The sequence below is a fragment of the Sturnira hondurensis genome, unplaced genomic scaffold (assembly GCF_014824575.4).
Source record: "Sturnira hondurensis isolate 20B ecotype Veracruz unplaced genomic scaffold, ASM1482457v3 Scaffold0006413, whole genome shotgun sequence".
NCBI classification, from domain to species: domain Eukaryota; kingdom Metazoa; phylum Chordata; class Mammalia; order Chiroptera; family Phyllostomidae; genus Sturnira; species Sturnira hondurensis.
In genome coordinates, this window is record NW_028079044.1 from 17,912,545 (window position 1) to 17,937,273 (window position 24,729).

The 24,729-nt window shown below is 39.2% G+C and overlaps 1 protein-coding gene across 5 annotated transcripts in view; it reads left to right on the plus strand.

Moving 5' to 3' along the window:
• EXOC6B (exocyst complex component 6B) overlaps positions 1–24,729 on the plus strand; it is a 584,426-nt gene that overhangs the window by 386,621 nt on the left and 173,076 nt on the right. For all 5 annotated transcript variants that reach the window (XM_037048101.1, XM_037048102.1, XM_037048103.1 and 2 more), the window contains one exon: positions 11,130–11,271. In XM_037048101.1, coding sequence (XP_036903996.1) covers positions 11,130–11,271 — 142 coding nt within the window. The remainder of the gene's footprint in view (positions 1–11,129; positions 11,272–24,729) is intronic.

Here is a 24,729-nt window from a genome sequence, read left to right on the forward strand (position 1 = left end):
AAAATATTCTGCACTTGTGCAGTACAATGTAAATGGTCAATTTCTAGCATGTCCAGCTACAGAGATCCTTCAGTTCTTTTTCTGACTTTGCTCAAGGGATAATACCACTAAGGTTTTGTTATATTCTGCCAGTTTCCTTTCAACTATAATTTTATGCTATCTTACTAAGATTTGCAGGTTCTACTTAGATAAGGAAGAAGCGAGACAGCAGGTGAGGGAGTCATTGGGAAAAAGGGAGAATCTATTTCTACCTCAATAGTTAGGAGAAGCAAAGCTTCGAGAGGAACAGCTGTCTTTCTCTCTGTCCCATGGTGTTCAGAGTCTGAGAGGATTTTCTTGTTTGATGTCCCATATTGTAAACTCTTTCTTGATTCAGCTTCTGTCTGCTACTTGGGATATTTTCATCTTAGGTTTCATCAATATTGGTTTTAGCATTAGTGCAGCTTTTCATCTTTTTGGGGGTCTTTACTGTTGGGAATGTTTATAAAAAGCTATATTGAGGGGCTGTTAGCCAGGCAACCTTTATTCAGTGGGTATTTATTTTAATAGCCATTTGGTTTCATTACCTTTTAATGAGTTCTTTGATAGCAAGTTCCTTAATTAACAAGGCAGTCTTTCAGGTTTCCTCTTCTCTAATTGTTAACATATTTTGGTGCTTTCACACAAATACACTGTGATGAAAAGTTTCCTCTTTACAGCTCCTCTAGGACATTCAGAAGGGAAAAAGACAGGCTGGGGAGAATATGCAACGTGTTTCCTTGAGATCTAAATGGTTTAAAAGCATTTGTCTTTACAAACCGAGACTGAATGAAATACTCCTATTTTGTGCTCAATTATTTGTAACACGATTAACTCAGAGTAGATTTCTTGGTGTATGAAAGTTGATTCAGTTCGGCTCACATTAAAATTTGCATGTTGAATTTTTCTATAACCATTTTTTAAGAAATGCGGAATATTTAATTCTGTCTGGGATCCAAATATATTTTATTAAAATAATTTTTGAGCTCTAGGCAGTACTCCTCAAAAAGACAGGAACATTTCATAGTAAAGTACCTACCATTCATGGAGCCACTGATATTTGCCAGATATGTATAGAGTTCTTTATTTTATTATCTCAATAACTGCACACAATTTCTGCCATGTTGCTGACATCTTCATTTTACTGATGAGGAAGGTGACTCTGACCAAGATTCAACAACTTTCTGAAAAGTCATGTAAGTGATCAGGCCAGGATTTGAACCTAAGGTAATCTGAACCAAACCCTTGCTCTTTCTCTGAGTATCACTTGCACTTGAATTTTACCTTGTTTTCACTACTACTCCCCATAAAACGGACATTATGGTTCATTCACTGCTCTCTCCTCGTGAGATTAATTAGAGAGCTAATTAAGTACTTATAAAGCAGATGTTAAATGATTTCTCTCAGAGAAACCTAAGGTTTTAAATATTCTGAAATGAAGCATTTGTTATTGGCAGAAAATAACGAACCAAAGCACCTACAGGATACGTTTAGCTCAAAAAGCAAAAGAGAAACTCAGGCTAATGAGGTGTTTGGGAGGAGAAATGCTTTTATTTAGGGTATTGACCAGTTAGGAACTGAGTAATATGTTGTATGTGGAAGTTAAAAGCAACTGGCTGGCAGACAGTCAGGCGTCTGTACCATTGTGTTTTGTAAACTCTCTCCTATGGCTGTGGTGTTTTTTTCCAAGCCCACTTAATTTTTTATGAGGTTTGTAAAGGTCTTGAATAAACAATCGAGATTATAGAGGTTTTCCTGGAAGCTTTGGTTAATATTTTAATATGTTCTGCTTTGTCACATTATTAAATAACTTATTGGAAAGTTTGAGAGAGTAAGAGAGGGTTCCTTTTTCGTTTTTCCTATTTTTCATTTTGTTTTCTTTTGTTGGTGTAGTAGTTAAATATCAGAATTAGCTGATTCTCTCTCTTCTTTTTATTTTAACTTTATACCTCCACAGATCACCCTTGGACTGGGATCCAGCATCTGGGAGGCCTCCACTTAAAATATACTTCAGTTGGAATTACAGTTTAGAGGGTACATCTGAAACTAAGCCAGTGACTGTAATTTATGTAGTAAGGGAGGACTGGAGGAGGGGAAAGGGAATTGGATAAGGTCAAAAACAGGAACTAATAGTACTTTGGAAGTTACCTCATCGTGACCTTTTGCTCATTAATATTTGAATCTGATTCTTTGGCATCTTGGTTGTAGTCTGGTGAAATGTTCAGCATGGCAAAGACTGCATACCTTCAAAGACATTTCTGTGTTAATGAGATGACTTGGTGAAGTTGACCTTTAACCTGAACAGGAGCTGAGGAAAAAGAAGGGAAGAGTTTTTATTTCTCATTATGAGGACTCACTCTATGGCAGTGTGTGAAGTAGTGATTGTTTACTTTTACCTCATACTTTATATTACCTCATTTCAAATTGTAATCCACTTGAAAATATTTCCATGACGTTGTTATGTAACGAAGGTCACCCATCAAGTCCTACCATTTTTCTGAAGCCTTCCCTGACAATTTTGGCCTCATAATCTTGTCTTCTAAAATCATATAGTGTTTAGAGTTTATTCTGCTCAGTTTAGCACTTAATTGCATGTTCTCCTTGATTTGCTTTAGAACAGGAAGTACACTTCCTACTTTTTGCATGAAAAATTTTTTAGTGTAAAAGAAGAAAATCATATGACCCTATAAAATGAATAAATGGTTAGTAAATTATAATGCACTCATAAAATACATTTTAAGCAAATGCCTGCAGTGTTTTTTCAATGGTTTTCCATATCTCAGATCATAGGAATAAAAATTATACTAATAAGACTTTTACAGAGTACTTAATATAAGCCAGGTAACATTGGATTATTAGATAGCATACGCTCCATAGGAATTTTGTTTTTACTTACTCATTATCACAATCTATTTTGTAGATGATGAAACTGAGACTAAAGTTCAAGTCAGTGGTCTAGAGAATTATATTGAATATGCTTGTTGGTTTCACATACCTGTAATTCCTTTCTTTTACATTTTTTCCTTGTTTTTCTGACACTGTTTTGGTCATGGAAATAGAATATACAAGTTAAGGTATTTGCTGTGGTGTTGTTGTTTTGTAATATACTGATTAGTTGGCTGTACTCTTTATCCTTTATTGTAAATTTTAGTTTGAAAGACTCATATATGTATGCATTTTCTTTATAATGCAAAAATGTTGGCCAAGCTGATAATGGAAATCAAGACCAGGGCATATAAAATTATTGACCAGGGAGAAATTATTTAAGTGGTTATTATAGTTTTTTTTCTAGTTTGATATAAATTTGTCAATTAAAAAGATTTTTTTAATTGTGATACCATAAGCATCAGACTTATCCTCTAGTGTAAACAGCTAAGAAAACTGGACAAAATATAAAATGAGAGCATTATCAAACAAAGGAAGGGGTCAATACTTAGGATGTCAATAAGAATAGGTGTCAAGAGGAATAGGATACCAAAAATAAAGCCAGAGGAAGAACCCTCAAAAATATCTTTATAAATCTCCCCTTTAGTCCTTGGCTAATTGCCATGCTGCATATGAACGGGGCACACCCTGGGGCTTTAGACCGCAACAGCTGCTGGAATACGGGCAAGTACTCTGTAAGTCACTCAGTCAGAGGCATTGAGGATTGAACCCACAGAGAGACTTTTCCATTCAAATGTCAGTAAAGCCCTTTGCAGGGATTATAAACAAGGTGCTCAGTGTAAGTCAAAACTAAAATGGACCAACTGTAACTTTACAAACAAGCCTGACAAAATAAAGGTTATCTACTAAAAATTTGTCTGCCTGAACAAAACTCTGAACTCTATTGAGGAAGATAACCCAAAGCCTCTATAACCTCTTACCAGCAATGTATACATGTAAAACAGAGTTTCTTAACATGCTTATCAGCCGGAAAACTGACACATATAATCAAAAGTCATAGAAGCAGACCATTAGATAATCTAGATATTTATGCTAGCAAAGATTTCAACATAACTATGATTGATATGTTAAAGAACACAGGAAAGAATGTACAAAATACAAACAATATGAATTACTTGAATAGGTATTAAGAATCAAATGAGTGTTCCAGAATAGGAAAATGTAGAATCTGTAATAAAGATCTTATTAGGTGTAATTTTAAGCAGAAGTCAAGGTTAGTGAACTCAAAGACAGGTCTACAGAAAACACCTAAACTTAAACACACATTGAGAAAAAAAGAATAAAATTTTCTTTCAATTTTATAATTGAAAGGAGCATAAAAGAGATGACACACAGTTGAAAGCTGTAACATAGAGGTACTTGAAGTCCTGGAAGAAGAAGAGAGAATGAGAATGGTCCAAAAGTACTTCTTAAAAAAGTAATGCTTGGCCCTGGCTGGTGTAGCTCAGTGGATTGAGCACAGGCCTATGAATGAAACAACTGCAGTTCGATTCCCAGTCAGGGCACATGCCTGGGTTGCAAAGCCAGTTCCCAGCAGGGGACGCATGAGAGGCAACCATACATTGATATTTCTCTCCTTCCCTTCCCCTCTAAAGAGAAATAAATAAAAAATCTTAAAAAAATAAGTAATGCTTGTTAATTTTCCATGTCTGAGGAAATGCATCAGTTTACAGTCCCTGGAATTCAGCGAGCCTAATGCAGGAAAAGTACAAATAAAGCCATACCTAGGCATACAAATATCAAATATAAAGAAAAATCTTAAATATAGCTACAAAACAAAAACACATCCAAGGGAAAAACAATAAGAATGATGGCTGTCTTCTCATAGAAACAATGGAGGCCTGAGGACGATAGAAGGAAACTTCTAAAATTCCAAAAATAAAAGAAAACCGTCAGCATAGAACTCAGTACCCAGTAAAATATATCTTTCAGAAATAAAGGTGAAATGCTCTCTGTTGACCATGTTGTAATAATTGGCACCAGAATTACTCTCAACCATAAACATTTGAAATACCAGACAAATTAAATGTAACAACTGTTTTCAGATAGTGGACAGCAGGCTGTGCAGAACTGTGATCTCTGAGAGGAGGGAACCAAATGAAACATTGCCCCGGCGCTCTGCCTTCAGGTACTTTGGTAAACTGCGGTGCAGGGAGAGCACCCGAGGCAACCCCCAGCACAATAGGGGAGTGTCCTTTAGTTTAGAAGACAGAGATTGGAGTTTGGGGAAGAAGTTGCTGATATTTCTAAGGAAACAGTTTTGAAATGAGGAAGGTATTTTGAGGAATAGCACCAGATATTCACATTGGGATCCCTTTGAGGCTTGGGCTAAATACTAAGCCTCACATGTAGGAAAAATCCAGGAGATCAGGAAAAAAACAACTGCCAGGGCACAGAAGCTGAGCACAATTGCCAGGACTCACACAAGGAAGGGAGATGACAAACATTTTTAACCTGAAAGAAGGGAAAGACCCCACTGAATTTTGAAGCGTGTATAGAGCCAACAGAAGAATGGCTAAGTAGCTGGTATTGGCTACATTAGTAGCGAACCTGATATAATCATAGAGGAAAGACCATTCCGATCCCTACATAAAAGAATAGACTAGTAAACCTCAAAATTTCAAAAGAAACTGAACTGTTTGCCATAAAAAGTTAACACTTTAAATTCAACAAAATAGAGACACTTGACAACCTAACATTCCCAGTATCTAGTGTTAACAGAACTGTCCTAGATGTGAGAAGAGACAGGGCAGTGCGGCATATAACAAAGAAAATAATCAGTCCATAAAATAGTTGAAGTGACATAGGTGGCAGAAGCAGTTTTAAAAGCATTTAGCAGTAAATGCTTTTAAAACTGCTCACACACACATATGTTCAGTAGGTTCAAGATTTAAAGGTAAATATAAAGGAAAGGAAAGAAATCAAAATCATAAAAAATGAATCAAATGAAACTTCTAAAACCAAAAGTATCAGAAATGAAAAATGTGCTAAATTGGATTAGCAGCAGACGTTAGCAACTTCAGAAGATAAGATTGGGAAATTTAAAAGACCGAGTGGTTGAAACTATACAAACTAAAGTGCAGGAAGAGAAACAAAAGGGAGAAAATTTTACAGAGCATCAGTTATATGTGGGACAATATCACAAGGAGTGTCCAGCCCTTGTGCTCCTGCTCCTCAGGCTTTGAGACTCAGACCGAAATCCACACCACCCCCGCTCTGGCTCTTACGCTTTCAGACTACCCCACCAGAGAAGGGTAAATTTAACACACCAAAATGTGAACAGAGTTACTCAGGAAGTGAAAGCAGAAGAGAAAGCTGGTGTGGAAGGATAGTTCTCTTTCACAGAATAGTTCCTGGCTCTCTTTCCATGTTGCTGGAGACTTGCTAGATTATCCAGAGACAGAAAACTTTGGCTTTGGGCATTTGAAGTAATTTAGATAAAATCCTTGATGATCTAAGGCTCAGGAACCGATCCCAGTAGGTTGAGGAGAGCTGTGGTGGGAGGGGAGGCCGTTTTAAATACCTACAGTGAACTCAGCATTCTTTTGATGCTTCTTTAGATGAGGGAAGAAGAAAAAGCCTCTCAGTATCCTGGTCTTTCAGATTTGTGTGATTTTTATCTCCTTGTCCTCTCCATTCCCTTACCTGAGTCGCAGAGCAACAGAGAGATGTAGAAACTACCCTGAAACCCTCTACTGGGAGTCAGGATCAAGTGTCTTTGGGGAAAGTCTGACAGGGCTGAATTCACATATTAGCTCCATTACCTACAAGGTGTATTCCACTAGCTTAACCTTTCTTTGCCCTTAACTGCAAACCAAGGATTAAATACCTCATGGAATTCTTGTGAGGATTTTATGGGAAGATATTTTCAACACATTGGGCACATGCTGAGCGCTTAGTAAATGGAAGCAGCCTCTCTGATGATGGTGGTAGAGTCACAGTATTGACGGGATGATGCTTTCTTTTTTTTTTTAAATATATTTTATTGATTATACCATTACAGTTGTTCTATTCCCCCCCTTCATTCCCCTCCACCCGCACACTCCCTCCCCCACCATTCTCCCCCCCTTAGTTTATAACCACGTGTCTCAAGTTCTTTAGGTTCTATATTTCCCCCACTAGTCTCACCCTCCCCCCTATGTATTTTCTACCTACCATCTATGCTATTTTCTGTGCCTTCTCCCCCCTTCTCCTCCTCCCACCCCCCTGTTTCTAACCCTCCATGTGTTCTTCATTTCTATGGTTCCACTCCTGATCTAGCTGTCCTCTTGGTTTGCTTTTGTTTTAGGTGTGGTTGTTAATAACTGTGTGTTTGCTGTCCTTTCACTGTTCATATTTTTCATCATCTCTTTCTTATATAAGTCCCTTTAGCATTTCATATAATAAGGGCTTGGTGATGATGAAGTCCTTGAACTTGACCTTATCTGAGAAGCACTTTATCTGTCCTTCCATTCTAAATGAAAGTTTTGCTGGATAAAGCAATCTTGGCTGTAGGTCTTTGGATTTCATGACTTGGAATACTTCTTTCCAGCCCCTTCTTGCCTGTAAGGTCTCTTTTGAGAAATCCGCTGACAGTCTGATGGGTACTCCTTTGTAGGTGACTGTCCCCTTATCCCTTGCTGCTTCTAGGATTCTCTCCTTCATTTTAGTCTTGGCTAATGTAATTATGATGTGCCTTGGTGTGTTCCTTCTTGGGTCCAACTTCTTTGGCACTCTCTGAGCTTCCTGGATTTCCTGGAAGTCTATTTCCTTTGCCAGACTGGGGAAGTTCTCCTTTATTATTTGTTCAAATAAGTTTTCCACTCGTGGCTGTTTCTTTCCCCCTTCTGGTACCCCTATAATCCAGATGTTGGAACGTTTAAAGATGTCCTGGAGGTTCCTAAGCCTCTCCTCATTTTTTTGAATTCTCATTTCTTCATTCCTTTCTGGTTGGATGTTTCGTTCTTCCTTCTGGTCCATTCCATTGATTTGAGTCCCAGTTTCCTTTCCATCGCTATTGGTTTCCTGGACATCTCCCTTCATTTCAATTAGTTTAGCCTTCATATGTTCCTCCAATTTGTGACTGTACTCTACCAATTCTGCGAGCATCCTGATAAATAGTGTTTTAAATTGGGCTTCTGAGAGCCTGGCAATCTGTTGGTTGCTTAGAGTTATTGGCTCTGGGACTTTGAGTTCTTCTTGAGCCATCCTTTGGGCTATTTGTGCCTGTTAAGTAACAGGATTGGAGCCCTAGGTTTTCACCAGATCAGGGTAACTCAGTCGCTGGGTTGTGACGTTGTATGTGGGGGCAGGGTCAAAGAGGGACTACGGCTTCCCTCCGGCTCCTGCTGCCGCCGCGACCCCCACCAGCACCGCAGCCACCACCGTCACCAGGGCCACGCGCCCCGCTCCACGGCACTCTAGTGTACCACCGCTGTCAGCCCTCCACCACTGGGTTTGCCCCTTGGGGCCTGTGTGGTCCGTCTCACTGCGCGCGAATGTGCGACCTTGGTCAGTTTGTTCCGCACCCCGACTAGTTCTGGGCTGCCTGTGCTCCTAGGTCTGTCCTGCCCGACCCAGCTCCGCTGCTGGCTCCACCTCTTACCATCCTCGTTGAATGGTTCGTAGCTGTCGGACTTCCGTCTAATTCGGTTTTCTGGCCTCTGGGTGTGTGTTAGTTCTCCAGAACTTTTGTTGTATCCAAACTTGGTTGTGGGAGAAGGCACAGTGTTTCCACCTATGCCTCCATCTTGGCGGAAGTCTGACGGGATGATCCTTTCTTGAAGCCCTTCATGTCGACTCGCCAGCATTTAGTATAAGAATAGCACTTGGTTTTGTAATTGAAGTACATAGTAATCGAAAGTAATAAATACTGCGCTTTTTATATTTCTTTGAGGGAGTTTGTAAAATTTCTACACATTTGCCCAAATTGTGTTTTTGTCTTTTTATAAGAAACAATGGATGATACCTCCCTTTTAGTGGGAGGAGTCAGATACTCCCTGACCCAGTGAAATATATGGGAAAAAACATTTAAAAAGACACCATAGTGAGAATCTGGAATTTTCGTGAATTTTTACTAGATCTATATTACACCATGACCTATTGAGTTTTAACAGCAATAAATAAATAAATAAATAAATAAATAAATAAATAAGAAATAGAAATAACCTACCGTGTTTGCCACGAACAGTGTGCACTTTCTTGCCCAAAATTTGAGGGAAAAATAAGGATGCGTATTATGCATGAGTATAATGATTACATGCCATGGATATAATAATCCCATGTATAATGTGCAAAAAAATGTAGGTGCACATTATACACAGCAAAATACTGGGTACTTCTCCAACAGAAGAATGGACAAATACATTGTGGTATACTGTGGAATAATTAAAGAAATAAACTTCAGTCACACACATTACTTTGTAAAAGTTTCACATTATGATACTGAACCAAAAAAGGAAGTTGCAAAAGGAAATGCCTTTTGAGATTATGGAAATGTCTAGGAGATTATGGAAAGTTTCAAAACATAATATAGTATATTGTTTCTTGCTACATGCATACCTATCATAATAGTATTTTAAAAATACAAATAGTATACCTAACACCAATAATGATCACCTGTGGGGAGAGGCAAGAAAATGATTAAAGAGGTCAAGCGAGGCCTAAATTATGTTTGCAGTGCTTAGTGGATACATGAGTGTTCACCATGTAATTTCCCATATGGCTGAAGTATTTCACAGTTTCAGAAAAGACGGGTCCACTAAGTAATTTGAGAACTCAAACTCTTTAAGACACATGTCACCCTGTTTTTCAGAATAGATAGTGATGGTAAATAACAGAAATACAGAGGATATACATGTATATCTGAAGAAAGTGGATATACGAGGTCTGTCCTGAAAAAGTCCAGCCATTTTAAAAATAATGAGAACAGTTTGTACAACATTAACATCACCTGGCAGCCAAGGAGAGTGGACTGGAATTCACATATGTGAACAATGATGACTTCACTGTAGTAGTCAGTGGGGGTGGTAGACGCTGCTGACTGCGCATGTGTACTGTGTGGCCATAACATTCAAAATAATTCAGTGAAGTAAAAATATCTGCACTAAACTTTGCATTAATCTTGAACATTCCTCCATGGAAACTACTGGGATGATTCAGAAGGCTGTAGCTATGGGAAACTGGTAACTGGCAGCTTCATCATGACAATGAGCCCACTCATATATCATGTCTTGTGCAGTTTTTGTATGAAACATAAAATCACCCAAGTGACTCTGCCCCAGTCCAACCCAGATTTGGCACCCTGTGACTTCTGGCTTTTCCCAAAACTAAAATCACCTTTGAAAAGGAAGAGATTTCAGACTGTCAGTGAGATTCAGGAAAATATGATAGACCAGTGGATGGTGATTGGGAGAACTGTGTGAGGTCCCAACATGTCTACTTTGAAGGGGACTGAAGACTCATTGTCCTATGTGCAGTGTTTCTTGTATCTTCTTCAATACATATCTCCATTTCTCACTGCACATGGCTGGATGCTTTCTGGACGGTCTACGATGTGTGACTTAGACCTGGGGCTAAGATGTGATTTAGTAATTACAAAGTGTTGAAGTACTTTAAAGGATATAGTAAGCTTTCAATATCATATTTGAAAAATTAGCTTAGAATTTATGTTCATAAACCTCAGTGTTTATTTAAAAAACAAAATTCATCCTTTTAATAATTTTTTTCAGGAAAACCTTTTCATTCTTTCCACTTTATATGTGTTAAATCATTAAGCAGTAAAGACTTTGATTTCTTAGATAAGTTAGGGAATATTGCTTACATTGGTGTTTTTTAAAAATTAAGATTGCTTTGAAATGACTGTTTGACATTTATTCTCTATGGAAAAACTTTATATTGGTTTAATCTTTTGAATATTGTTTATTGTTTTCTGTTGATTCAGAAAAAAGTACTTCTTGAATAAGTAGCTGGGCTTTATGAATTTTAGCTTAGTGTTATAGCTACATGACTGATGATGATGAGGCTAGTATTTAAGGTGATTGACATCAGGCGCTATGAATTCCCATATGATTTGGATTTAAGGGTATTATGATGAAAACCTTAAAGACATTCATAATTAAAAAAATAATTTTGTTGGAACTTCATTTCAATCCACTAACATGGTGGTTTACATTCTTGTGTTTCAGGGAAAGGTGGCTCAGACAGCATGCATGTCAGCTTGCAAGCATTTAGCCACATCCCTGATGCAACTTCTGCTGGAGGCTGAAGTAAGGCAGCTCACCCTGGGAGCGTTACAGCAGTTCAACCTGGATGTCAGAGAATGTGAACGTAAGGCAGCAGACCATCCCTTTGCTTGTTTGTTTTGCCTGCATACTCACTTCTGTGGGCAAAAAATGTTCTAAATCTATGAGGTCTTTGTTTCTGATGAGGTCAAAGAATACCTAGATGACAGGAATAACTGAAAGGTTGCCTAGAATGTCTATCGGCAAGCTCATTTAAGCACTCAGAACTGCTTAGGCCCATATGTAGAACACAGAGGCCCCTGGCCACGAGGCATTTTTCAATCTAGAGGGACACTGAAGAAAATCTGATTAGTTCGAAGACTTCAAGAGTGTAGTTCCCAACCATTTTTGTTTTATGTTTTATTTTAAAGCTATTTTTACAGGTTATTTGCAAACCCATTAGTCTAAAGGGACAAATATTGTTTTATTTATCAGTCAGAAATGCTTTCTAGTACAGGTAGAAACAGAAAATCTTAGACAGTGGGGTTTAAACAAGTAAGTTTTTTTTTTTTTCTCAGAGGGGTGAGTTTCTGAATTGATGTAGTTGCTCATTGATGTCACCAAGGACCAGGCTCTTTGGTTCCCTCTCCTCCTCCATACTTAGCATGTGGACTTTCCCTCCTCATGTGAATTAGAGTGAGAAGAGACTGGAAAAAAGAGGCCAGTCTCACCTATTCCTTTTACTAAGAAAATACACACCTTTTTAGGAGACTGCTAACAAACTTACCTGTGTGTCTCATTGGTCAGAATACAGTTGTATAGGGTCACCTCCCACACTGAAGATGACAGGAGATTGAGTGTTTGTTGAGGGGAAAGCAGGGCGTCCTTGTTGGCTCAGCTGACTCATCATGAATCATTCATTCACTTGGTGTTGAACACAGAGTCCGGCCACGGGCAGGAAGAAGCAGGGAGGGCGGGTGCTGTGGTGGTCACGGTGCTGTCAGCAAAACATGAAAAGAAACCCAAATGATGTGACTCAAAATAATTTTCCTGATTCGAAGAAAACTAAAATAGTGGAAAATTCCATGAGTCTGCTAATACTTCTGCCCTGTCTTTTTATTTTCACTCTTTATTGGTTTCCCTTGGTTGATATTGATGACTGGAAATTAATATTTTACTGGCTATGCTAATTTTAATTAATTAGTTAATGAAGATTAATAAAGTTAATCTCCATTAATGAAGATTTTCAGTTCCACCCACCACAGAATAACAGTTATCAAAGTCACCCTTATTCCATAAACAATCGTAAAACTGAATAAAATGTATGAAGCAACTCTTTTCACGTATTGGACAGCAACTGCACAAAGTCGTGATCCTTTAGAGAGGGGACATGCACAAGGTAAGCTTGTCATTCACTCTCATTTTCTGTCCGGAGGCATTATCCAAAGAGCCACACAGGAAAGCAGGTCCCAAATAAAAAGCGGTGTTTTACACAGATAAACAGAGATTGGCAGATGGGGTTGGCGAGGCAGCTGGGGTCTGGGCAAGAAACTAGAGAACAGGGAATTGTTTAGAGAACTGGCTCCAGAAATCTGTACTGGAGAGCCCGTGAGTCTACGGTCAGAAACTGAGTTGCTATGTGTAGGGTGAAGCTTTGTGAGGTGGCACAGAATGGCCACTGAGGACCTGGGAGCTGAATAGGAATGCCAGAGGTTAGAGAGTGCCCAGAGACACTGGAATTCTGACCCATCAGAGTGGAGAGACCAGCTAGGTCTTGTGCATTCAGTGAGACCTCAGATGTTAGACTTTAAGAGTGCGACTTAAGCTCTAGAATAAGAGCTACCCATGATTCACCGTAACAAAGCCTAATTACATGACTCAACAAGATAGAGGTGATCTGCCAATAAAATAACTGCCTGCCAAAACAAAACTCAGTAGTCCTTGAAGATGAACAAACACACAAAAAATCAGACTCTCAACCACATAGCAGCCCCAATTTCACAGTAAAAAGCTACAATCTGACATGTAAAGAAGCAGGAAAATGTGATCCATAACAGGATAAAAAAAACAGGCAATAGAAACAGACCCACTGAGAGCACAAATGTTGAAAATAGCTTCTTTTTGGAATAGGTTCCTTTAAGGATCTGAATAAAAATATATGTAATAATTTAAAAGAACAGATGGGCATAATGCATGATTAATAGCTGAATTTTTTTAGGTTTGGTAAAAAGTATTAATCTACTGACTCAAAAAGCTCAACAGATCTTTAGCAGGAAAGACAAAGTTACACCCAGGTACATTATGGCTGTATTTCTAATAAAAAAGAAAGAGAAAATTTTAAGAGCAACCAAAAAAAGAAAAGACATGTTACGTACCGGAGAGCAATGATAAGAGTTACTCCTTGCTGCTTATCAGAAACAGTGCGAACTACAAGACAGTAGTATCTATAAAGTACTGAAAGAACGAAAAAGCCTAGTGATCTGAAACTTGTTGTTGGAAAAATGTCCTTCAAAAATGAAGATAAAATAAAGACATTTGCAACTAAACAAAATTCAGAAAATTTGTCACCAGAAGGTCCACACCACAGATACACAGTGTGATTACATTGTTCAGAGACATGAACAACAGCATGTTCATTCCCACGTTTTTCTCTACCCTTGCCATTACCTCATTAAGAAATGACATCTTAGTGTTGGAGGTGTGGTGCCGAGAGACAGAGGCTAGGGGACAGAGGAATTGAGCAAAAAGGAAAATGGGCTCATAGACATGGACAACAGTGTGGTGATTGCTGGGGAAGGGGGGTAAAAGGTAATGAAAAAAATACAATAAAAATTTAATGAAAAAATAAAAAGAAATGACATCTTATTCCCCTTCCTTTGAATCTGGGAAAGCTTGTGACTTGATCATGTCCAACAGAATCTGGCAGAAGTGGCCTTATGACTTCTGTTGACAGGTCATCAAAGGCAGTGCAGCCTCTGCTAGCTGCTGCGCGAAGGTCTAATGCTAGTTAGCTGCTCCACGAAAGTCTAATGCTAGAAGGCCTCTGCACTGGGGGTGGCTCAAACCAGCTCCTGTGGAGAGGCCGCAGGGAGAAGCCCTGATGCCTGGCACTTTAAATTTTATGTTGTTGGTGCTGTATTCTGTTGTATTGGTTTAAATAGTATTGAATTTTATTCTGACCTGCATTTACATTCCTTCGAATTGATTGGATCCTTTCAAGACTTGCTTTTAAGTTTATAGTGGATTCAGAGCAGTCTTTTGTCTAGGTCTTATGTAAACCCAAATCTAAAGCAGTGCCATTTGAAGAACAATGAGCCATGCCCAGGTACCTTGAGATCTTTCAGCTCTGGCTTGGTGGTAACACAAAGTATTCTCAGCTCTGTAAGAGCTCCACAAATGATTCTGCCTGTTCCTTTCTGATGGGTCTTTCCCCAGCCGTGGGTGGTTTTGTCCCATGCTCACACAGATCAGTGCTCTGCCAGATATTCAGCAGGACACTTCTCTAGTTTTCCTGAGTCCTCTCTGGTAGTTGGCCCTGCAAATCCTAGTTGCCTTGGCATGCCGGACCGCTGTCTCTGACTTTCAGCTCAGACTGCTTATGAGTTAGGAAGCCTAGTTGAAAGTAAGAGAGTGTTTTGTTTGGGTTCCCTCCCTTGGCCACCTCTGCATCTTAGCCTGGAACCTGCTGTGCTCGCCTCATTTGCTTTCCCTCTTTCCAGGATCCCAGTCCTGAATCGACTGTTGTCTAGTATCTGAAGCCATTCTGCCAGGCGTAGCCTCCAGTTTTCTAGTTGTTTCTGCAGTGGGAAAATGAGTTCTGTATTACTCTATTGTGACCTGTAACAGAATAAATGAATATCTTTTCAAGTTTTTTTTAATTTTATTTTTTATAGAACTCATACCTGCTTTTTGTGGAAAATTTTGGGGGGAAAATAAAAATCACCATAATTCCATCATTCAGAAATAAGTACAATTCCAGGCATTACATCCAGACATAATAATATCCAGCAGCCACAGAATTGTTTCAAGAATCCATTTACCAGATTCTATGCATCTAGCTGGCCAAGATTGTTTTACATCCCTTTGTCTTAACCAATTATTTACCAGGAGAATAAAAACCTAATGATTAGCTAGACCAATCAAGATTGATTTTTGATGTTGAGTTTGGATGAAAGCGTAGAACTTCATTCTGGTATGATGAAAAGGAAGAAAAGGACTTTGGATTAGGCAACCAGCAAATGTCCTTGGTTAAACAACAAACTCTGATGAATGATAGGGAATGACTGCGGGACTACATTTTTGATAGAACAAAAAGAGAGAGAGACAGAGGGTGATAAAGCTAAATATATGGGCCTTGAGGAGAGGGAGTGATGGTCTGGGAGAAGCACTGATGAGGAAGGAAAATGCCCATCATATGGCCCAATTCTGAATTACATTTTGCATGGAAGAATGAGCAGCTTCTACTTGAGAGAATGATAGTTGAATTGGCATCCTTATTAGAGAGACAGCTTCCAGTTAAGACTAAGAGGTGGGAAGATTATTTAATGAAAAGGTGGAAACATAATTGAGTTTGTTAACCTTGCAGATGGGGTTGCAAAGAGCCAGTATCTTGTCTGAAAAGCTGTTCCCTACTTGTCACAGCCTTTCAGGCAGGATTAGCTCACAGCTAACATGTGTACGGCATGGCAGCGCCTCCCATAACTGTATTGCCACTGTGCTTTTTTCCTGATATATTGTGGAGCCACTAAGTTTCATTGATTTAGAATTCAATGTTTCATTTCTAATTGGCAGTAATTTGTCTGTCAAGAAACTTTCCATGGACATTTATTTTACTTTAAAAGAAGAATTCTATTCTGTCTTTTGCTATACCACCCCCCTCATTTTTTTCTTTTAGATGCTCAGTGGTCTATAAAAAATCTTAAAGAAATGATACATAAGATTCAAGTAACTATACAGAGGCGTATAAAAGCAGCCCCAAATGACAAGATAATTAACACTTACATCTTTCTACCCAGTGGTGTGTGCATGAGGTATTTTCCCTATTGTCTGTGAGTCCTTGGAAGAACTTCATAGGTCCCAAAAGAAATCAAACTCTGGACAAGATAGAATGTGAATGTTCCTTGAGTGTTTGACTCTGAAACCTGGGCTGCTACTTTCTTAAATCCCAAATATATAGAAAAAGTATATGCATTCCCGTGAGCCTGAGAGATTCAGCTAGTATAGTGTGTCATCTAGAACATGGGTTTTAGAGGCAGCTAGACAAGAGAGAGTCAAGGTACCACTTACTTTTAGTACGACCGTGTGTCACAGCCAGACCCATTTATGAAGTAGGAATAATAATAATACCTAATAGCACAGAGATGGGCTCAGAGATGGGCCCATTAAAGGGTTTATTTCATGTTTCTGTCAAGCCATGAAATAAGTGCAGTAAGCATTTGCAGTAAGGAGTGGTTTCTCTTATTATTATTATCAGCAGCAGCAGTTAATAAATAATAAGCAGCTCTCAGAAGGTCTTTTGCAGACTACTCAAACCTTTGTCTATAGTTTGTGAATCAGTTAGAGTTGGAGATGCCCTAATATTTGCTATAAGAAATTCAGTTTTTCTTCTTGGTTGTTGTCTAACTTCTGTGGTTATTTCAAAAGATATGTTCCAGAACTGATGATTTTCTAATTTTGAGCTTTGTGCTTTAGCAAGTTAGCTCTACAGTTCACCAGAGATGGAAACTACTGCTTAGGGCACCATTCCCTAACAGGCTCTCAGATAATTCTTCCTGGCAGGCTACCGAACCCTTAAGGTGAATGTTATTAGAAATTCAGATAAGATGAAAATATTTTGTTCACTTCAGAATTGACAGTGACCTCTGACAACTTCTGCTTTGCATGAATTTCATTGTACATCTTCATTTGTTTGTCTTGTATCTGGTTTTGGATGTCAGAGTGCTGGAGCTTGGATTTTAAATACTAGCAAGTCTTGCTAGCTTAATGCTTATTAGCTCCTTAATCAAACTTGGACTACTCCATCATTCATGCAGTAGATTTTTCAGTCTGTGTTTGGAGCTGTCATTTCCTAAGCTTCCTCTTTGTATATAATCTATATGAAGGAGGTCTAGGTTCATATTCTAGCTCAGCTGCTTGTTAATAGCATTAATTCAGTAATCTCTTTGGTTATTCAACAAGTATATGCAGAGTCCCTACTCTGTACAGAATACCATGCTGGAGGCTGGAGACAAAGTAAGATACTATAGATTTTAAGTAAGAGAATGATTTTATTACATTTGCGTGTTTAGAGGGTACTCTGCAATTTATCAGGAGCCTCAGACACCAGTTTAAGACTGTTGCAGTAATCATCCATTGAGATGATTTGGGACCTTTGACACATTTCTGTGTGGTAATTTAAGCCATGGGAGTGAATGACTTAACTCATTTAACCTCCCTGAATCCATCAATAAACTAGAAATACTACTCACTGCTCTATTTGTCTCACAGTATTGTTACAAAGTCAAACAACTAATATACATAAAATCATTTGTGAACAGCCATGGAAATGATATTTATTATAATTCTCATTTATCCATATGTTTTGTGTGTTTTCTTATTTTCTTCACACTCTACTCTTTCATGGTTTATAATGTTAAATATTTTCAGTTTTTAGTTATGTTCTCAGATTTCTAAATTATTTATAAGATTGGTATATTAAAAATATACCATCATTAGGCCAAATCCAGAGCACATTTGGGTACAAGAAGTGAAGCAGCAATTGTACCTATTTAAATTTAGTGTAATCCATCATTTCCCAGGATCATTATTCTTTTGCACAGAATAAACTGGGTCCTTGAACAGAAAAGCAATAGGATGCATCTTGCCAAACTGTCTCAGTTCTTTGATGATCTAGTTGATCCGGCCTAAGTTTACTACTTTGGAAAGATGTAAGGGCTCCAAAGCCTTGTGTTCCACCATTCTTACCATAATAACTTCACTTTACAGGTCAGGAAAGCAGTGAGAATCTGCCTGAACTCAGGATGCAGGGAGACAGCTTGGGAGTAGCATGATCTTATTGAGCCTACTATGATATAAGATAGTGGCAGAACACCATTATTACTGAACTTCCATAAGCCCCTACTCCAGCTGAAAGGTCAGAAAGCTTTCCACATCCCTAAAGAATTCATTTTGGTCCAGATTCAGGACCCAGGAGTTCCTGAAAAGTTTGAGCATTTCCACCTTTCTGTATACACAAAAATCAATGGCTGCAAGTCCCTTCGTGGTATAGCAGGCTTCCCTTGCCTCAGGTGTGAGATGTTTTAGCCAATGCTAATCAGGCAAATCTTAAACAGCTTGCTTACGATTTTGCCACTGGAACTTATGAACTGATGAATCTTTATAAACAGTCTTTCTGAACTGTAAGTACTAAGGCCCGAACAACTACCAATTGGGATAACTGTACTCTTATTTTGATTTTCTGCATTATTTGAGCTCAGTGATCCTAGACTCTCCAATTCCATACAGTTAATACTCCACCTTTGGTCACTCCCCATGAGAGTCTCTCTTAGGGCTTCAGGCATTCCTTTACCAATCTGTTCCTGATGTGAGGGAGAGAAGAGAGTCCTCAGGACCCTGGTGAGCAACATACGGAAAGCATATGTGACAGATCCATACTATCATTCTTTTCTTGCAGCCTTTGAAGTTTGGATCATGCAAAAGGAGTTCTGGCCTTAAATAACAGCTAAGCCAGTCCTAAACTCAAATCTGCACCAGTCAACTGAGCAAACTATTAAAGTAACTACTAGCTAGGACATCACATCAAGCTTCTGTACTGAAGTGCCTATGGTAATTAATTTGTCAGTCAAGATTATGTTTAGTCGTCCTTGAATGAGTAGTGCAGCATGCATATCCACATGTCTTCTCTGTTTTTGCTGAGACTCCCTAAAAAACTCTTGCATTTCCTTCTGGATATAATTCAGTTCTTTTCTTCCCTCCTCTTATTTTCCATGTCACCCTCGAGCCCATGTTGTTTAGGTCCTAGTTACAAGACAGGATTCAATAAAAGACAGAACATAGAAGAGCCGAGTGCTCCTCTTACAGCAAGGAGGATGCAGTGGAGAGCGTTTGAGGGAAGGCTGGGGAATCAGGGCTCCACGACTTCTCTCAATACCCTTGCCTTTATCAAGGAAACAAGGTAAAATGATGAAGACAGCTGGTGTGCTGATTCATAACTTGAAAGATTGATCTATGCACTAGATTTTTACTTCACTCAGCTATCCAGCTGTAGACAGAGGGAATTACATGGAGCCTCATGGTGATTCTGTTTTCTTAGATTCTGGAGCTGCATGCTATAGCAAGGACCAGAGAGAGTTTGCTCATTTTCATTTTAAGTTGCCCAGTGTTGTTAAAAGCTTTCACATGACTCATATCCTTCATTTTTAAAAAGTGATCAATGGTAGCATGACATAGTCCTCCAAAACTTCACTCTTAGTGAGAACGCGTTCCCAGGTGATTTAAGATAACGCCTTAATTATGAGCTTGGCTGCCGCAGCCCACAGACTGTCAACTTCCCATCCTGGGAGGTGCCAGTACCCTCCTCCCTGCTGTCGCCTGCCAACCAACTCCAAGGATTTGACTCTGACCCTAACGACTTTGGTTTGCCAGCTTCATCTCTAATAACCCATCTTAATTAAAGTATGTTTACTTGCAAGAAACAAAAATCTGTGCACACTTGTGCAGAAATAAAGGAGGGCTTATTTTAAGTATCTGAGTTTCATAGACTCCAAGTGAAAGGTAAATAGTAGATCAGTTAGGTCTGGTATCGTGTCTCTCCTGCTCATTCCTTTCTCCTTAGCACCTAGAACAGTGCGTGACATATTAATAAATATTTATTAAATGAGTAAAATGACATAATTAGCAACTACCTCAATGTCTTGATTTCTTCGGTCAGCTCTGTGAAAGAGGGGATACAAGTAGGAAGTAGCTGGGATGATGTCATGTGATATGAGTAGCAAGACAAACTGGGATATAGTTGGAATTCTAAGTATTATCCTCTTAGGGAGATGTACAAATGACCAGTAAATGATTGGTAACTTTAGCACACATATCCTTACCACCAGCTTCTGTGGATGATAAAGCTATTGTTGCCATCAAATTCTCAGTGTATCAGCTGTATAATACATGATTAATATCATCAGTGATAGAACCCAACAGATTGGCCTTTGAAACCTGGATCTTCATTTTAGTAATTTGTGCATCATTAACTCCTCTAAACCTCAGTTTCTTCCTTTGTAAAATGAAGTTGCAGTTGCACCTCTCTGATAAACTTGTGGTGATTGAGTAATCACACAAAGTAAAACTCAGTAACTGTTGGAGCCATCCTCATTTCCCCCGCCATTGTCAGCAGCAGCAGCAGCAGGAATACTAGGCTGGAAGTGCAAGGCAGTTGTCTCTTCTAGCTCCCTGACTATTTTAAATGAGGTTACTGTTTATTAAGTTTTGCTAAGGTCAATAATTTTCTTCTCAAATTAACTTTCTATATAATCCTTAAGTAGCTGTCTCAGAGTCTGCTTTATACTTTTTGCTCTAAACCATAATAATATTGGTTTAGGAAGAAAGTCAAGCTAATCAAGACCTGAAGCGCTGCTGTGCCCTGCAGGGATGTCAGTGCTGCCGTGGGTTAAGTCAAAGTTGCCACAGTGAAACACGCTAGGTAGGCAGCCCCGGATTTCAAAGGAGACTAAAGAATATGAATACATTCCTTTGGAAACTTGATTATCGGGACATAAGCACTGGTAGAAAGAGATTTAAAGAAGAGAAGTTGACTGTCTATAAAATTAATTTCGTAAACCTTAAATCATTATAGCAAATGGCACTGTTTCCTACTAAGGCAGCGGTCCCCAACCTTTTTGGCACCAGGGACCAGTTTCGTGGAAGACAATTTTTCCATGGACCAGGGAATGGGGAGATGTGGTTTCAGGTTGATTCAAGTGTGTTACATTCAAGGTCACCTCCTGCTGTGCGGCCCTGTTCCTAACCATCCCAGACTGTTATCTGTTCATGGCCCAGAGGCTGGAGATCCCTGTACTGAGGGATTCTTGTGAAGAGTTTGGTAGTTACTCTCTGTCCAATTAAAGTGTGTGTTTTTAATGATTTATCCAGGGGTCACCTTTCACACTGTAGCTTAGGCATTTTCTACTTCTTCATGTCTTAAAAAGAGGTCCATCTTAAGAGTGCAAGGTTTGATGAGGGACAAATGGAGGAAATTTAAGCTTAGTCCGATTTTAAACCTGATCTCCCTAGGTTACATAAAAATAACAGAGGCTTCTTTTGTTAGACTCTATGTGCTGCTCAAAGGCACACATTTCCTGTGGGTAGACTACTGAGGACATCTCGTGTGTCCCAGTATCATGAATTGCAGATCCCTTAGCATCTATTCTCTGTCTCATCTTTCTGAATTGTAATTTTAAAACACGCTTTCTCTTGACGCGCCCTTCCATCTAAGAAACATTAAGGTAAGAAGATTGATGATCAACTTGTCTATGCAGAAAAACAAACTTGCATCCTCTAATTTGCAGTGCTCTATACATGTAAAAATCTACGGATAATTAGTTATTGCTTTAATGTGATGAAGACAACTTCCATGAGATAGGCTCTATGGCTAATGAATTTTGTCTTTTGGTTGATTGACTGGTTAATGGAATTGGAAAAACTATTTTGTCTCTTCTTTACAATAATGTTTTCATTCTCTCCTGAAAATATATAGGGATTTAGCTAGTGGTCTTTATCAGAGCACATCTGTCTTTATTTTATCATTTGTTTCCCCCTTTCTCTGTCTTTTTCTGTATTCTTGTTTCCAGTTCTCATTTTGTTTCAATATTTGCGGTGAAACTTACAGATTTGCAAGAGAGAATCATTAAGTTGGTAATTTGTGGGGACCCCCCCCCAAAACTGGAATTTATTTATAAAAAATGTGTGTTTATTTTTACATATTTAGACTTCGGTCACCTTCAAAGTACTCTCTGCTTGATGCACTGCACCTATCAAGACATTTTCCCACTGCTCAGAACAGTTTTTGAACTCGTTTTTGAACAATTTTGATGCCTTTTTGTGCTTCTGCTGTTTTTTTTGTTTCACCTCTTCCACATTGGCAAAACATTTCCCCTTGAGGAAGTTTTTCATCCAGAGAAACTAAAAAAGTTACTCGGGAAGATCAGGTGAATAGGGAGGGTGGGGCATGGGGTTCATGCAGTTTTTGGTCAAAAACTGCTGAACACTCAGCACAGTGTGGGCAGGTACACTCGTAAATCACCCATCATGAAATGGGCAAACACATTGAAAAGAGACTTCAAAAAAACTCACTGAAGCCAACACAACCTCTCACAACAACGCCAGGGAGTACACGGATGCAGATGGGTTTCTAGAACACTCACCTAGCAGGGGAAGCCTGTACTTCTTCTCTTCATCTATTTTACATGTGTGTGTGTGTGTGAGAGAGAGAGAGAGAGAGACACAAGGGGCCTGCCCTCCAGAAGATAATTCCATTTTGGGGGGGGTCCCTCCCTTTATCTGTCTGTCTATATACATGTACACACACACACAGAGTAATCAACAGTTCATTCTCTGCATTCTAGTTTTCTCTGTAAGACCTGGAACACTGTAGGTGTTCTGTACAAGAAATAAGATTTAAAACTCAAGTTCACTGGGGATTTGTAGGATGACATTTAGCCTGGTGTTGTTTGCTCAGGCACATAGCTCTGAAACAACTTATGTAAAAGCTTCTTCAGAAATGTATGGATTGTATCCCCCCCCGCCCCGCCCCACTTCTAAGGCCCTTTCCATTTCTTTTTAAAAGCATGATTGAGCTTGGATTCTCAGATCTAAAATTATGTGGGAAGAGCATAAACTGTAAATACCTTCCATCAAAAATAGGCAGTACCAAAGCCCTACTTTGTTTGCTGTTGTCTTCTCATGTCTAGTAGGCTCCGCATGCTGGGTGCCATGCTATTATGATGTGTCTTTATTTGCTATGGAGAACCCAAACAGAAGGCTCCCCTGCCACCGAAATGGCCATGTCACTTCTCTTTGACTATGGGTGAAGGACCCTGCACCCTCTGGAAGGGCTTTACTCAGACATGGGTCAGTGAGTGGTGCCCACTCAGCAATTATTTCGGTTTATGGGCTGGAGTTCCTTGAATTCCAGAAGATAAGGCATCATTGTCTCTCTGGGGCCATTGTCAGATGCCTGGTCATTTGATAGTAGGTGCTGCCCACTGGAGCGGTGAGAGCAGGCAACCTGTGCTTCCTCGCCATGGCCTGAGATGCTGTCCTTGTCAAGCAAATGGAGATGGATCATGCTCCTCTAACCTTGCTAGACATCACTGTCAAGGTCTGCTATTGGCTTCCAGAGGCTGGCCAACACAAAGTCCTTTTTCTGGTAGCAAATGTGACCTTGATTGTTTGTGGGGTGTATTAGTGATGGAGGAGTGAGTATGAAGGACCTGCTACAGAAAGAGTCATAATTCCCAATTAAGCCTCTTTTTCTGTGGCAAATTCTCTCACTAACCTAAATTCTGTTGGACTATGTGATAAATGTGGTCCTTCTTCCATCCCTAAATAAAAACAATGGCTGATTTCTCTTTGAAATTGTTCAGATTTTCCTTCCTTGTTTTATTTCAAGGGATATTTTGGGGAGTGAGGGTGGCAGCAGGACATTGAACTTAAACAGCTGGCGGTTTTGGAAAGGAGAGAGCCACTTTTAAAAAGTGACATTCCAAACTAGGTACTCTTTCCTATGTTTTATTTTGGGTGTTTCAGGTTTTATTTCTTTTTTTTTTAACTTTATACACTTTGAAAGTTTCAGGGACCAAAAAGATTGAAAAATGCCATTTCGAAGAAGAAAAAATATATATACATACACACACTCACATATTTATATAGTCTATCCAGAAGGTAATCAGCCATGTAATATGAAAAATACAGACATTTATTGAAGAAGATACGAGAAATGCCGTACATAGGACAATGATGCCTCAGTCCCCTTCAAAGTATCATCTTGGGACCTCACACAGCTCTCCCACTTTGCCCTGTTGTATTTTCCTGAATCTCATTGACGGTCTGAAATCTCTTCCCTTTCAAAGGTGATTTTAGTTCTGGGAAAAGCCAGAGGTTACAGGGCACCAAATCTGGGCTGTAAGGGGGCTGAAGTTACCTGAGTGATTTGATGTTTCCTCACAAACCTCTGCATGAGATGTGATGCATGAGCAGGCACGTTGTGATGAAGCTGCCAGTCACCAGTTGCCCATAGCTGCAGACTTCTGAATCATCCAAATAGTTTCCACAGAGGAATGTTCAAGCTCAATACAAAATTTGATGCATATTCTTTACTCTACTCACTCAGTCATTTTGAATGTGAAGGCCACACAGTACACATGCTCACTGAACAGTGTCTACTGCCCCCACTGATTAGTATAGTGAAGTTGTCATTGTTCATACATGCACACTTCAGTCCATTCTCCTTGGCTGCCAGGTTACATTGATGTTGCACATACCATTCTCGTTATGTTAACTATGGCGGGGACAGACG